Source organism: Dromaius novaehollandiae, unplaced genomic scaffold (assembly GCF_036370855.1).
Source record: "Dromaius novaehollandiae isolate bDroNov1 unplaced genomic scaffold, bDroNov1.hap1 HAP1_SCAFFOLD_31, whole genome shotgun sequence".
Classification (NCBI taxonomy): Eukaryota; Metazoa; Chordata; class Aves; order Casuariiformes; family Dromaiidae; genus Dromaius; species Dromaius novaehollandiae.
This window is the reverse complement of record NW_026991289.1, coordinates 2,960,525-2,975,659: the sequence shown is the minus strand read 5'-3', so window position 1 is coordinate 2,975,659 and position 15,135 is coordinate 2,960,525. Positions and strand designations below refer to the sequence as shown.

Below are 15,135 nucleotides of genomic sequence, written 5' to 3'. Positions count from 1 at the left end.
GGGAGAGAGAAAGGTCCCAGCAGAGACTGCTCCAGGCAGCAGAGCTGGGCAGGGAAGGAGAGGGAACTGCTGACAGAAGCATCCTGGGAGGATGGATTTGGGCAAGTCATGGTCAGTCCCTCCAATGCAAACACATTGCACTGAGCAAGCCCCCCATGTTTCTGTTCACACCCAGCAGAGCCTCTGCCCTGACAGCCATGGAGTCCAGGCCATGAGCTGCCTCCTCTGCAGCCAGACCTCCAGCAGAGGAGAGGGGCATCTCTCCTGCCAGGGGCCTGTTTAGTGCTGCCCAGCAAAGGGGCTGAGAGTGACTGCCCTGCAACTTCGCCATCTGCCAGGTAGTATGTCCCACAGGTAAGGTGAAGGCTTTCCCAAGTGTCCCTCTGTCTCTCTCTTTGCCTCCCTTGGCAGCAGGATCATCCTTTTGCTCCTTGTTTCCTCTCCTGTCCATCGTGCTCCTGTTCTTCTCTCAGGGTGTCCGGGGTGGATGAGTTTTCAGCTGCAGTTCAGATACCAACACTGCAAGTTAGGCAACAGAGGGGCCTGCATGGAAGTGAGGGGTCTGCAGCCCCCTTCTAAGCTGTGAGGCTCCAGGAAATGCAGTCTGTGGGGTTGGGAAATGAGCTGATCCTCCCTTAAGGAGAGCCCATCTTCAGTCCTAATGGTCCTTTGACTGTTTCCCTGTGGTGTCCTGCCAGGCTATGAGCTGCCCTCCAGAAAGGCACTGCTGTCTCATAACATATCTGCAATATCTGAGAGACTGTGAAGACAGTACAGAGATGCTGAGAGTATGGAGTTGATGGTGGGAGGCTGCATATGGGCATCTGAAAAGAGCCTTGTGTGTCCTTGGCTAGAAGGGGAATGTGGAGACCTCCCCCCGGTGCCTGGAGAAAGGGTGAGAAGGTTGGAGATCTGCACTTTGAAACTGGACTCCTCTGCCCTCAGCAATGACTGTTTTCCTTTTAGGGCAACATATGGGTACGATTGTCCACCAGCTCAATGAGGTGGGAGCACAGGACAGCTGGGAACAAGACTAATAGACCAGCTGTCCTCACGCTGCAACAAAGGACAGTAAATCTGTTTTTCTCAGGACTCACAGTAGAAATGCCAAGGATTTCTAGCTTTGAGGAACACTCCCCAGGGGTGACAAGAACATCTCAAAGAAAATTAAAAAATCCCAGAAACTTTGTTCCTCAAACCTCATTCTTTTGAATGGGGAGTGAAGATGGTGAAAAGCCCTTCTACATGACGAGTTGTATTTCAGCTGACAGAAATGATGAATGTCAGAGCTAGTCACCCCCATTCCCCTGTGCCCACTGCTACACAGCAGGACTGACTCCTCTGCAGCCCAAGGGCAGAGGCCCCTGCTCCTCACAGCAGCACACTCAGCCAGTGCAAAGTGGAGCCCAAGCAAGGGAGCTGCACAAAGATGCTCTCAGTAAAGAGAGAGGCAATGTGGGGGGGTTGTATGAGGACTGCAACAATTTTTTTATTTTTTTTTTACTTGAAGATTCTCTCCTAACTTCTCAATGTCTTTTTTTCTTTGAACAGTCCCCCATGCCCGGAGATTGCAAAATGTCCAACAGCAGCTCCCTCAGTGAGTTCCTCCTCCTGGCATTCACAGGCACGCGGGAGCTGCAGCTCTTGCACTTCTCGCTCTTCCTGGGCATCTACCTGGCTGCCCTTCTGGGCAACGGCCTCATCATCACAGCCGTAGGCTGTGACCACCACCTCCACACCCCCATGTACTTCTTCCTTCTCAACCTCTCCCTCCTCGACCTTGGCACCATCTCCACCACTGTCCCCAAATCCATGGCCAATTCTCTGTGGAACACCAGGGTCATTTCCTATTCAGGATGTGCTGCCCAAGTCTTTCTGTTTTTCTTCTTGTTTGGAGGAGAATTTTCTCTTCTCACAGTCATGGCCTATGACCGCTACATTGCCATCTGCAGACCCCTGCGCTACGGGACACTGATGAGCAATAGAGCTTGTGTCAAAATGGCAGCAGCTGCCTGGGGCAGCGGTCTTCTCTATGCTCTCCTACACACTGGGAACACATTTTCAATACCACTCTGCCAAGGCAACACCGTGGACCAGTTCTTCTGTGAAATCCCCCAGATCCTCAAGCTCTCCTGCTCACACTCCTACCTCAGGGAAGTTGGGCTTATTGTGGTTAGTCTTTGTTTAGCTTTGGAGTGTTTCATTTTCATTGTGGTGTCCTACGTGCAGATCTTCACTGCTGTGCTGAGGATCCCCTCTGAGCAGGGACGACACAAAGCCTTTTCCATGTGCCTCCCGCACCTGGCCGTGGTCTCCCTTTTTGTCAGCACCTCATTTTTTGCCTACCTGAAGCCCCCCTCCATCTCCTCCCCAGCTCTGGATCTGGTGGTGGCTGTTCTGTACGCGGTGGTGCCTCCAGCAGTGAACCCCCTCATCTACAGCATGAGGAACAGGGAGCTCAAGGATGCAGTGAAGAAACTGATTCAACTGGTACCAGTTCAGCAGCTAGAAGTTGCCCATCCCTCTTTGTAACTGACTTGAATTTATCTCAGGCAACTCTTACGCCTTGGGCATTGTATCTGTGATAATAATCTTTGTATAGAAGTATTTGAATTCATCCCACTTCTCCAGAGGCACAAACCCAGCCTGTCTGACCCAGAGGCCTTCTGTCAATGTGTCTATCACTGTGTCAGAGCTGGCCTCTCTCTAATAAAAGGGGATTTCCTCAGTGCTGTGCCCTTATCTACAGCATGAGGAACAAGGAGCTCCAGGAGGCACTGAGGAAACTGATTCAGCTGGTGCTAGTTCAGCAGCAATGAGCTGCCCATCTCTCTTCACAAGCAATTTCCAGTTTACCTCAGACAGCTCTTGTGTTTGGGAAGTTCTGTCTGTGATAGCCATGTTTGTACACAAATGTTTGAATTCATCCCACTTCTCCAGGAGCACAAGCCCCATCTGTGTGACCCAGAGGCCTTCTGTAAATCTGCCTATCACTGTGTCAGAGCTGGCCTCCCAAGTAGCATCTCTGTAATAAAAGGGGATCTCCTTAGTCCTGTGCCTGAAGATTGGGTTCTTCTTCCCAAGCTGGAGCCAAGAATGTGCTCAGGCAATTGTACCTGAAAAGGCCTGGGATTTCCATGGGTTAAGGGAGATGCGTTTCTAGGGTGATGTGTTAGGGTGCCCAGCGGGCACCCAGTGCCTCTGGAGAGGGTGAGTGGTCAAGAGGTGTCTGCTGGGGACTGTCTCACATATTACCGGGCTGGTGACAGATGCCCATCCTTCTGGAAGGCAATGTGGAGCTACCCGGAGAGCAGAGGGGATCTCCAGGGGCAGTTTGTGCCTGCAGTGGGCAGTGAGTGGAGACTCCCAAAACCAAGCAGCATCACCTGAAGGTGAAGGGCCAAACCGAGGAGTGCACCACAATCTCTGCAGTCTCAGGAGAGGCAGTGGGCTGGGTCCAATGACACCCCTGAACACCTCCTGAGCAATGTGAAATGGCCTGTGATTGCTCCAAGCATCCTCCACAGCCACAGACCCTGGGGAGGGGCTTGTCAGGTGCAATGATGCTGGTCCAGCTGGGTTTGCCCTGACCAGCAAGGCCAGTGAGGATTCACCCCAGGACCCCACAGCCTGCTCGCCCTGCGGAGCAGCACTGCCAGCCTGGGGCCGTGCAGGGAGCACAGGGGAGAGATAGAAGAATGGCTGGCCAGGCCAGCATGGACACACTGATGTGGAGAAAGGCTCTCTGGGGAGCAGGGATGTCTACAGAGAAGAGCAAAGGAGCAACTGTGTGCTTGTTGCCGGGGGAGGGGGGGGCGGGGGGGGGGGGAAATAAATGAAAACCTGTTTCTGTGTGTGTGAGCTCCGGGCAGGCTGCTCTGTCACTGGAGCTGCCGGAGGAGCCCTGGGGCCAGGACTCTTGTGCTGCCCTGGGGAGAGGGGCTGCCCAGAGGGGCTGCAGGCAGCCAGGGTCAAGGATCTCTGGTCATGAGAGCAGTGGAGACATGGGGTGCCTGGCCTCCATTTCCTTGTGCCATTGCTGGCCCCCAGCCTGGGGGCTGATGGGGAGGCTGACACCCCTCTCTGCCCCCCAGCAGCCGCTGTGCCCTGCGGAGGGGCTGGGGCTGTGGGGTGAGTGCCCGGAGCTCTGCAGCCCCCTGCGGTGGGCACTGCTGTGGGGCCACCCCAGCCTGGGCTGCTCTGCTGGGTGGGCTGGGGAGAGGGCAGGGGAGGTGGGGAGAGCTGGGGAGGGGCTGGGCTGGGCTGGGCTGGAATGGGCCCAGGAGAGGACAAGTGCCAGCAGGCAGCTACTGCGTGTGAACAGCAGTGTGGGAACACACAGCCATGTGCTTGCAGGCAAATGCAGGTCTGCTGGGAAAGGCACCAGGACATGGAGGGTGCAGGAGAGGAGAGCCCAGGTTGTTCCCTGTGTTGCATGGACACAGTGGGGAAGCTGCCCAGGGCCATCGTCCCAGAGCAGCCCCTCACATGGCCCCTTTCCAGCACTGGCTGCTCACCCAGCTGTGGGGTGGTCCATGGCCAGCTCCGTCCTCCTGCAGGTCTCCGTATCCCAACAGAGGGGAAAAGGCCAGCTTTGCATGGCCTCTCTTCTGCACCAGACCCTGGCAGATCCTGGAACACAGTTGTCTGCTAACACCAATGTGGGGCACAGCCTGGGGTGGGCAGTGGGTGGGGGATTATTTAGGAGTCATTTAATAACACACCAGCATTTTCCCTGTCTAAGGCATCTGGTTGCAGCTCCAGCTGAGCTCTGGCTTCCCTCACTCCATCCCTGCCTGCACAGACAAGGTCTCAATGCTCCCCCTGGGCAGCCCATTCCCCTTCCCCCTCTGTGCACTTCCACCCCAGCACCCTGAGCGCTGGTGCTGCTGCCAGGGCAGAGGTGGAGCATCCCCTGTAGCAGCTCCTCAGGGAGCTTCCCAGGGAAAAGCTGTGCCCAGCCCCAGCCCCAGCCGCAGCCCCAGCCCCAGCCTGGCAGAGGGGAGCTGCCCTCTCCCAACCCACCCTGGCAGTGCCAGCCCCACCTCAGCCTGCTCCTGAAAGGCTCCAGTGCCACCCCAGAGGGAGCTGGAGCTGCCTCAGGCCCCAGGGCAGTCTGGTGGCAGGAGGGTTTGACATGAGCACAGCAGCAGCAGTGCCGGGAGCAGGGGAGGAGCAGGGAAATTGGGGCAAAGGCTCCTGCCCTCAGCTGCACGGCCAGGGCACTGGATGGATGATGCCTTGGTGGCCAGCCAGGCTGCAGTTTGGGGTGGATGCCCACTTGAGAGTGGGAGCACCGGGATTTTCATGCGCTTCAGTGCAGCCATGACCGTGGTGAAGGCAAGTGGGCAGACCCAGGCCCAGGCAACTGTGAAGGTCAGGGGTGGAAAAGTCAGCATGGGGCTGGGGAAGGCCCTCCCTCTCCTCCTCATGGGGAAGAGAGTCCCCAGGCGATGCTGGACTTCACTTTGGCTGACGGGAGGGGAGTACAGGGAGGGTGGAAGAGGCAAATGGAGCCTCTCGGGGTGTGTGAGGGAGTTTTCCAAAGGCCAGGGCTGAGCCAGGGACCTTTAGATCTTGCTCCAGATGCTCTCCCAGGTGGGCTCGTTCTGCCCTGCCCCAGCTGCTCTCGGGCCCGTGCCAGCTGTGCCAGAGTAGAGGTTGAGAATTCATGGAATCACAGAGGAATTTTGGTGGGAAGGGTCCTCTGCAGTCCAACCTCCCACACAAAGCAGGGCTGGTTGGAGCCCTCCAGTATTTTCTGGCCATCACTGGACTGTGCCTGACCCCCGTTTCTATCCCCAGACCCGCTCTGCTCCTCTTATGCAGCCACTGCAGGACGGCACCTCTCATCAGTGGGTTCCTGCCCCGCCTGCCTTGCCGGCACCCTCAGCTCCTGGCTCTGCTTCCCATACAGAGCAGCCCTGCTGTGGGGCCACGGGCCATGCTGATCGGGGTGGGAAGCAGACCCAGCTGGACAGGGATCACTACTGCTAATACTGCTGGCACCTGTCTGTGCTCATGGACAGTGCTCAGGGTGACCCCAGGGCAGTGGCAATGGCAGATGCATTTTTCTCTCCAAGACACTTTCAAGCCCAGTTCCACTTCCTTCTCATCTCTCCCAGTCACTCCTCTGACCTTGCTGGCCATTCCCACACCCTCTCCCCTGTTCTCCTGCACAGCCCTGGGCTGGTGGTGCTGCTCTGCAGAGCGAGGGGGCTGTGAGGCCACGGGGCCACAGGGTGACTCTGCACTGGCCGTGCTGGTCAGGGTGGGAAGCACACCCAACCAAATGAGGATCATGGCCTCTAATCCCTCCAGGGGACTGCAGATGTGGCAGGTGCTTGGAAAGACTATGGAGCATTTCCAAGGGTGCTAGTTGTGTCCAGGGGTGCCTCTAGATCCTGCACATGCTATTTCATTGGTGATGACATGAATCACTCTCCAGTCTCTCTCTCCCGTGCCAGCTGGGTCCCCACTGCCTCTCCTGGGATTGCAGAGTCCTCCATTGCCCCCAAATACCTGGGTTTAGCACTTTACCTTTAGGTGACTCCACCTTGGACAATCTCTCCCTCTATGAGGCTCCACTTACTGCCCACCCCAGGCACACACTGTCTCAGGAGATCCCCTGGGCTCTCCTGGCACCTCCAGCTTCCCCTCCAGAAGGATGGGCATCTGACACTGTGCTTTAATGTGTGGGACAGCTCTGGGTATATAAATCTGTGACCATTCATCCCCTCCACTGTCATTGGACACTGATTGGGGAGTCCTAAATCCAGCCCTTGGTCTCTAAGAGATGATTACATGATTATGAGCTTTTTGCTCTTGAACCCATGGAGAACCCAACCAGCTACAGCCCGTTTTGGCATGATTTCCCTGGGCCTGTTCTTGACACCAGCTTTGGAGGAAACCCAGCCTTCAGGCACTGCACCAGGAAGAACCTACTTTATTACAGAGATATTGTGAGGGAGTCAGCTCTGACCAGTGTTAGACACAATTTTATATGGGCACCAGGTGAGACAGAGCAGTCTCAGCAAAGGTGGAATGCATCCAAGCATTTCCGCAGCAACATGATTACAAATACTACTACTACTACTAACAATACTACTAATAAAACTAAAGTGAACAAACAATGCTCTGTCGTGGTAAGGGTTACAGTGGGAGTCATTTGTGGAGAGCAATGGCAATGTTACCACTGCTGAAAAATGTCCATGAAATCACTTTCCTCAGGGCATCCTTGAGCTCCTTGTTCCTCATGCTGTAGATGAAGGGGTTCGCTGCTGGAGGCACCACCGAGTACAGAATGGCCAGAACCAGATCCAGAGCTGGGGAGGAGACGGAGGGGGGCTTCAGGTAGGCAAACATGCCAGTGCTGATGAACAGGGAGACCACGGCCAGGTGCGGGAGGCACATGGAAAAGGCTTTGTGCCGGCCCTGCTCAGAGGGGATCCTCAGCACAGCTGTGAAGATCTGCACGTAGGACAGCACAATGAAAATGAAACACCCAAAGGCTAAACTGGCACTAACCACAAGAGCCCCAGCTTCCCTGAGGTAGGAGTGTGAGCAGGAGAGCTTGAGGATCTGGGGGATTTCACAGAAGAACTGGTCCACTGTGTTGCCTTGGCAGAGTGGTATTGAAAATGTGTTCCCAGTGTGCAGGAGAGCATGGAGAACACTACTGCCCCAGGCAGCTGCTGCCATTCTGACACAGGCTCTGCTGCCCATGAGGGTCCCGTAGTGCAGGGGTCTGCAGATGGCAACATAGCGGTCATAGGCCATGACTGTGAGAAGAGAAAACTCTCCTCCAAACAAGAACACAACCAGGAAGACCTGGGCAGCACATCCCGAGTAGGAAATGGCCCTGGTGTCCCACAGGGAATTTACCACAGATTTGGGGACAGTGGTGGAGATGAAACTGAGGTCGAGGAGGGAGAGGTTGAGGAGGAAGAAGTACATGGGGGTGTGGAGGTGGTGGTTGCAGGCTACGGCTATGATGATGAGGCCGTTGCCCAGGAGGGCAGCCAGGTAGATGCCCAGGAAGAGCGAGAAGTGCAAGAGCTGTAGGTTCCACGTGCCTGTGAATGCCAGGAGCAGGAACTTGGTGAGGGAGCTGCTGTTGGACATTTTGCTATCTCCAGGCATGGGGAACTGTCCAAAGAAGAAAAGACATTGACAAGTCAGGAAAGACTTTTCAAGCAAAAAAGGCCCCAAATTTTGCAGTTCTCATACAGCTCCCCCACATTGCCTCCCTTTACTGAGAGGATCTGTGTGCAGCTGCCTTGCTTGAGCTCCAGTTTGCGTGGCTGGGTGTGCTGTAAGGAGCAGGGACCTCTGCCCTTGGGCTCCAGAGGAGTCAGTCCTGCTGTACAGTAGTGGGAACGGGGGAATGGGGGTGACTAGCTCTGACATTCACAATTTCTGTCAGATGAAATCCACCCATCACGTGGAAAGGCTTTTCAGCATCTTCACTCCCAATTCTAAAGAATGAGGTTTGAGGAACAGAGTTTTAAGGATTTTTTAAATAGCGTTTATTTTCTTCGAGATGTCCTTGTCACCCCTGGGGAGTGTTCCTTAAAGGCAGAAATTCTCAGCATTTCTACTGTGAGCCCTGAGAAGATCAGATTCAATGTCACCTACTGCGGAGTGAGGACATCTTGTCTGTCTATTGGCTTTGTTCCCAGCTCTCCTGCGCTTGCACCTCTTTGAGTGAAGGATGATGTTACCCTAAAAAGAAACCAGCCCCTGCTGAGAGCAGAGGAGTCCAGTTTCAAAGAGCAGATCTCCAACCTTCTCACTCTTTCTCTGGGCACCTGAGGGAGGTCTCCGCAATCCCCTTCTAGCCAAGGACACAGAGGGCTCTTTTCAGATGCCCATATACAGCTCCCACCATCATCTCCATACTTTCAGCATCTCTGCACCTTCTTCATGGATCTCTCAGATGTCACAGCAATGCTGTGAGACAGCAGTGCCTTTCTGGAGGGCAGCTCGCAGCCTGGCAGGACACCACAGGGAAACAGTCAAAGGCCTGTTAGGACTGAAGATGGTCTCTCCTTAAGGGAGGATCAGCTCATTTCCCAACCCCACAGACTGCATTTCCTGGAACCGCAAAGGTTAGAAGGGGGCTGGGGAAACCTCATTTCCATGCAGATTCCTCTGTTGCCCAACTTGCAGTGTCAGTATCTGAACTGCAGCTGAACCCCGCCTCTACCCCAGGGAGCCTGAAAGAACAGGAGCAGCATGGACAGGAGGGAAAAAAAGGAGCTACATCATGATCCTGGTGCCGAAGGAGGCAAGGAGAGAGAAAGACAGAGGGGCACTGGGGAAAGCCTTCACTTCACCCACCTGGGCATGCCACCTTGCAGACAGTGACATTGCAGGGCAGTCACTCTCAGCCCCTTTGTTGGGCAGCAATAAACAGGCCCGTAGCAGGAAAGATGCCCCTCTCCTCCGCCAGAGATCTGCCTGCAGAGGAGGCGGCTGATGCCCTGGACCCCATGGCTGTCAGGGCAGAGGCTCTGCTGGGTGAGAGAGGAGACAGGGGCAGCTTGCTCAGAGGGAGGGGTCTGCATCGGAGGGACTGACCATGACTTACCCAAATCCATCCTGCCAGGACAATTTTGTTAGCAGTTCCCTCTCATTCCCTGCCCATCTCTGCTGCCTGGCACTGTCCCTGATGGCAGCTCTTTGTCTGTCCCAACATCCTTTCCCAATCAGTGCTCACAGATGCCACCCCACCCTCTGGGTGCTCAGTTCTGCCCTACAGTAACCTCCCGGATCAGGGCACTGTCCAGGGGCATCTCTGTGCATGCACATCCTAAGGAGCAGCTCACATAAAGTCCTATGAGGCCACAAAGGTGATGTTGATGCTGTCTCTAGGCTAAGGTGGGGATGAAGTGGCTTGCTGAGATGTCTCACAAAACTATTAATCTCTCAGAGTGAAGGTTCAGGAGTCCCAGTTCCTTGACAAAACAGAAAACTCTTTCCTTCATTCTCCCTGCTAAAATTAGGGAGCTGAAATCACAGACACCCAAAGGAAAGCTCCTTCTCTTTCAAGGAACCCTTCCCTTGATCTTTCTCTTGAACAGACCCCTTGGGCATGTCCTGTGCACGAGCCAGAGCTGTAAGCAGCCTTGACCCACGCAGCACCCTCTCAAATGGAGAATGAACTTGCCCTGCTGGGGATCGATCCTCTCATCCAGAGCTTCTCCCTACAGTGCCGTGGGGAGCTCCCCGGGCAGGCTGAGTGCTGACCCTCGCAGGTGGCAGAGACACTGCCTGGGCTCACAGCACCCTGGGTCATAGGGACACTGCTCTGAATTACAGCACAGGGCAGACTGTGTGCACACCCTGGTTTCACACCCCTGCAGGGTCCCTGGAAGAAGGTAACAGCATGCCCTGTCCCTGTGACGGTGTGGCAGAGAATCCCTGCTCTGAAGCATCTCCTCCTCTTATGCCCTAGAGGAACTGGGAGAGCAATTCTTAAAAAGCCTGTCAGTCATGGAATGGGCTGGGTTCAGAAGACCCCTCCAGGAACCACAGTAACGTTGCTCTACAGCCAGAGACTAACCGTGTAAAGGGATGTGAAGATTTCTCCCACAAGGAGCTCTCCTCTGTCCTCCCACTCCACGCTGCCTTCCACTTCTCTCTCCCTCTTGTCTCATCTTGCATCTGCAGCAGCAGGCAGTGCCCGCAGCCCTGCTGCTCTTGGCAGAGGAGCTGCTCCTGCACACAGCTGTCTCTCAGCAGTGCTGCCAGGTGGTTGCCATGAGCTCCCTCCATCCCAGGAGCCTGGCCCTGCTCAGGAACAGAGGCCCAGCTGAAGACACAAATTCCTCTGTCCCTTGGGCTCCCTCCTCCTGGGAAATGTTCATTGAAGTAGACTAAAATAATCACTGATGGTCCCTCTCTAAACACTGAAGGAAGACTGATTCCAGCATTACAATTAGTCTCATCAGAGGATGGTTATCTGAAAGAGGTATAAATGTCCCACTCTGGAAGTCCTCTTCCCATATTTTAACCAGGCAAGACAGGGACAAGAAGGGAGTTCACTTCTCCATGGTTCAGGTGTTGATTCAGATGAGTCAACTGAGGCATCTTATGCCAGGTTAGAAGTCCCTGGGCTGGAGTGGGATTCAGTTAACTCCCATGAATTCCACAAGCACAGAGGAGGTGGGATTACCCAAGCTGTGCACAACAGAGATGTCTTCAAGCAAGCTCCTTGTCTAAGCTGCCATTGGAATCACTGGAGATGGAGGGTGGGAGTCAGTTGCCCACACACAAACACCTGGTGACAGTTGAAGAGACAGAGGTGGTCAAAGGCATATGCCAGTGTCTGCTTGGTCTGATAGAGTGACTGAGAGACCTGCATCCTTCTAGAGCCTCAGGTGGGGAATTTCCTTGGCCATCTGAAATGACACTAGATGCCTTCTGCTACTACCAGAGCTCCACTTGCTATGAAGCAGAGACACAGGCAGACCTCTACAGTGCAAAAAACTAACAGAATTCAGTGCAGACACTTGCTTCAATGACAGAAATAGGCCTGCAGGGCCATGTCAGATGCTTGAGGTGTCCAATGCAACCACATGTGTCTGGCAGATACCACATGGGATGTACAGGAAAACCATGCCCTTTTGGAGTTGCTACAGGGCAACTGTCCCAGAGCCTCTCAGGTTTCCTACCTGTGCCTGGACAACTGAATCCCACCTCTGCCTTTAGGCCAAGTCCGTCCCATCTACATCCAAGTGTGCTACATAAATGGGAGGCACATCATACCAAGCTCTCCACTCCACTCTGCAGCCTCTAACCCTTCTGGATTTCCTCCCCCTGAACCTCATCTCACACCTGGATGAACAGGGAATGGGCTAATGATGACCTCAGAGTGGCTGGATCACAGGCTGTTCAAGCCAAGGGACTTCAGTGGCACTTTGTGCTGCCAGGAGATCAGTTCACCTCTGTCACAGGCCCCATGGTGCTGCAGAGTCAGCTGAGGCAGCAAACTCCTCTCCTGACATTCCTGCACAGCTCAGCTCTGTTTCTCCCTGGCCTTGGGCACTGCAGGGTTTGCTCTCTTAGTGGGAACCTCCTTTCACCATCACATTGCCACCTGCTCTCTATGCCAGCAGGTCTCTGCTCTGAAGTGGAGCCATCGTACACATGATGTCATTGGCTCTTGCTAACTGATTTCATCATGACCAGTCTGTTCTCTGTGCCACAGCTGAGGCTCTGTAGTGCAAATGTATGGAAATGCCTGCAGCCAGGAGCAGAAGCTGTCACAGGACTGCTACATCATTGGAATAACTGAGATGTGGTGGGATCACTCACATGACTGAAGGGCTCTCCTTGGAGGGTACAAGCTCTTCAGGAGAGATTGTCAGGGACAACGAGGAGGGGGGATGCCCTTTATGTGAAGGGGCAGCTCGGATGTGTGGAGCTCTTCATACATCAAGGCAAGGGTTTCAGTGAGTGCTTGGCTGCAGTCTCTGTTAAGCGAGCTAAGAAAGTCTGTGGATCGCAGACCCTGGTTCTTAAGGGGAGGACTTTAACTTCCCAGACATTCACTGGAAGGGCAAACAGCAGAGTGCAAGCAGGCCAGGAGGCTTCTGGAGGGCATCAAAGACAACTTGTTAGCACAAATGCATGATTTGTGATGCTTCTTTGTATCTGGAAATTTCAAACAGGGAAGAATTCATCAGGCATGGGATAGCCAGTGTCAGCCTTGCCTACGGTGACCATGAAAAAGTAGCATTCTGGATGTTGACTTTAAAGGGAGTGAGGGAGGACAGTAGCAGAGCACAGACCCTGGACTTCAGAGGAGCAGACCTGGGCCTGTTCAGGGGACTAGTGGGGGATCCCAGGGGAGGCAGCTCTGAAGGGACAGGCAGCTCTGCAAAGCCAGCAGGTCTTTAAGGGCAGCACCTGCCATGCACAAGGATGGTCCACTCCAATACTCAGTAAAACTAACAACCATCTCGGGAGATCGGCTTGGCTGCATTGGGAACTCAAAACTCAGCTCCAGGGCAAGAAGGCAGCATGCAGGAAGGAGAAGGAGGGAGAGGCTGCAATGGAGCAACTCAAAAATATTGTCCAGTGAAGCAGGGATAGTGTTAGGGAAGCCAAAGTCCCCCTAGGATTGACAATTGCAGGGAACATCAAGAGCATGAAGAAGAGCTGCTACAGGTTCAGGTACAGTAGAAGAATATAAAGGAAAATGCTGGCTCACTGCTGGACTGGGCAGGGAATCTAGTAACAGAAGACGCAGGAAGGCCTGAGGAGCTCAGTGCCTTCTTGGCTTCAGTCTTCACCAACAAGGTCTCCTGGGCTGTTGTGCCCAGAGTCAGGACTCCAGAGGAAAAAAATCAACCAACGGTGGATGAGAGTTCAGTGAGAAATGACTTGCAAGAACTCCACCCGCACAAGTCTATGGGACCGGATGGCTGCACCTGCGGACTTCGAGAGGGCTGTCTGCTATTGCCACAAGGCCAGTCTCTGTCATCTTTGAAAGGTTGTGGAGATCAAGGGAGGTCTCAATGAGCAGAAAAACAAATATTTTTTGCCTATCTTCAGAAAGGCCACAAGGACACCCCAAGAAGCTGCAGGCCATTCAGCCTCATTTGAGTGAGGGGTGTTTCATGGAGTGAATCCTCCCGCATCACACTTCTGGGCACAGAAGGAAGAAGAATGTGCCTGGGAACAGTCAGCATGGATTCACTGAGGTTCCACCATTCCAGACCAACCTGATTGCCTTCATGATAAAGGACCTGTACTTGTGGAGGAGAGGAGAGTAGTGGATATCATTTGTCATGACTTTAGCAAGGTGTTTGACACTGTCTCACACTATATTCTTGTATACAAAAAAGGCATTATGATAGGCTGTGTAGACAACCAGATGGGTGAAAAGCTGGTTGGATGATCAAGCTCAGAGGGTTTTTATGAATGGGTTGTGATTTACCAGGAAGCCAGTGACAAGTGGAGGATGCAGGGCTCTATACTGGGACCTATCCTGTCTAACAAGTTCATCAGTGACCTGGAGGACACACCTCTCATCACATTCACAGATGGTACCTCATCAGGAAAACAGTCATAAGCCCAAGGGCTGCCATTCAGAGGGACGTCAGCTGGCAGGAGGAATGCACTGTCAGGAACTTTGTGAAATTCGAGACCAAAACCAGTGCCAGGCCCTGCACCTGGTGTAGACCAACACCCTGCAGTGATATGGTTGAGCAGTGCCCAGCTGGGCAACTGTACAGAAAAGGACATGGGCGTCTTTGTGGGCAGCAAGGTAAGCATGAGCCAGCAGCATGCCTTGGCAGCAAGGGAGGCCACAGCATCCTGGGCTGCCTGAACGAGAACACAGCCAGGAGATCGAGGGAAGTGATTATCGCCCTCTACTCAACACTCGTTAGAGCACTTAGAGATACTGCATCCATTGGGGGCCCTCTGTAGAAGAACACTGTTGATCACTTGGGGTGAGCTCAGTGGCAGGCCTCCAAGGTGTTCGGCACTGGAGCACTTGCCCTGTGAGGAGAGGCTGAGGGAACAGGCCTTCTTCAGCCTGGAGAGGGAGAGGCTTTGGGAGGAACTCATAGCAGCTTTCCAACTTAAGGTTATCATCAATAAAGAACCAGGCTTTTGCAGAGTTGGCAGCACAATGAGAGGCAACAAGTATAAGCTGACACAAGTGCAGTCAAAATTGGATAGAAGGAAGAAAATTCACCGGGGATAATGAAGCATTTGAAGAAGGGTCCAGAGAGGTTATGGACTTTCTGTTTTTGGAGGCTTTCAGGACTCTGTTGCACAAAGTCCCAAGAAACTTGGTGTGAATTCAGTGTTGATCACCATGTGAGCAGGAGGCTGGACAGGAAACCTCCCAAGGTCCCTTCCAACCTGAATGGTTCTGTGATTCCATCATCTCTGGTGATAGCTACTGCAGTTCTTGCAGGTCTAAATTCCTTTGCTGCATGTGAGTTAGTCCCAAACATGGCCTCTCCAGAGCCAAGCCCTCCTAGTGGTGTGAGGTTGCCTCTTGGGTCGGGAAGGTTTTCAGTTCAAAGTTTAATTATGAGTGACTGCTTGTGATCATGCAAGTAGGTCTCACAAAAGTATGATCAGATCAACTGCATGTTTCTTGTCCTGCTC

The 15,135-nt window shown here is 53.7% G+C and overlaps 1 protein-coding gene across 1 annotated transcript; it reads right to left on the bottom strand.

Annotated features, from left to right (window-relative positions):
- Positions 1-7,263: 7,263 nt before the first annotated feature.
- LOC135325592 (olfactory receptor 14J1-like) lies at positions 7,264-7,749 on the bottom strand (the record flags this gene model as incomplete). Its single annotated transcript, XM_064503692.1, has 1 exon — positions 7,264-7,749. A coding segment is annotated over one exon (486 nt), but the record flags the coding sequence as incomplete, so codon positions are not given.
- Positions 7,750-15,135: the final 7,386 nt, after the last annotated feature.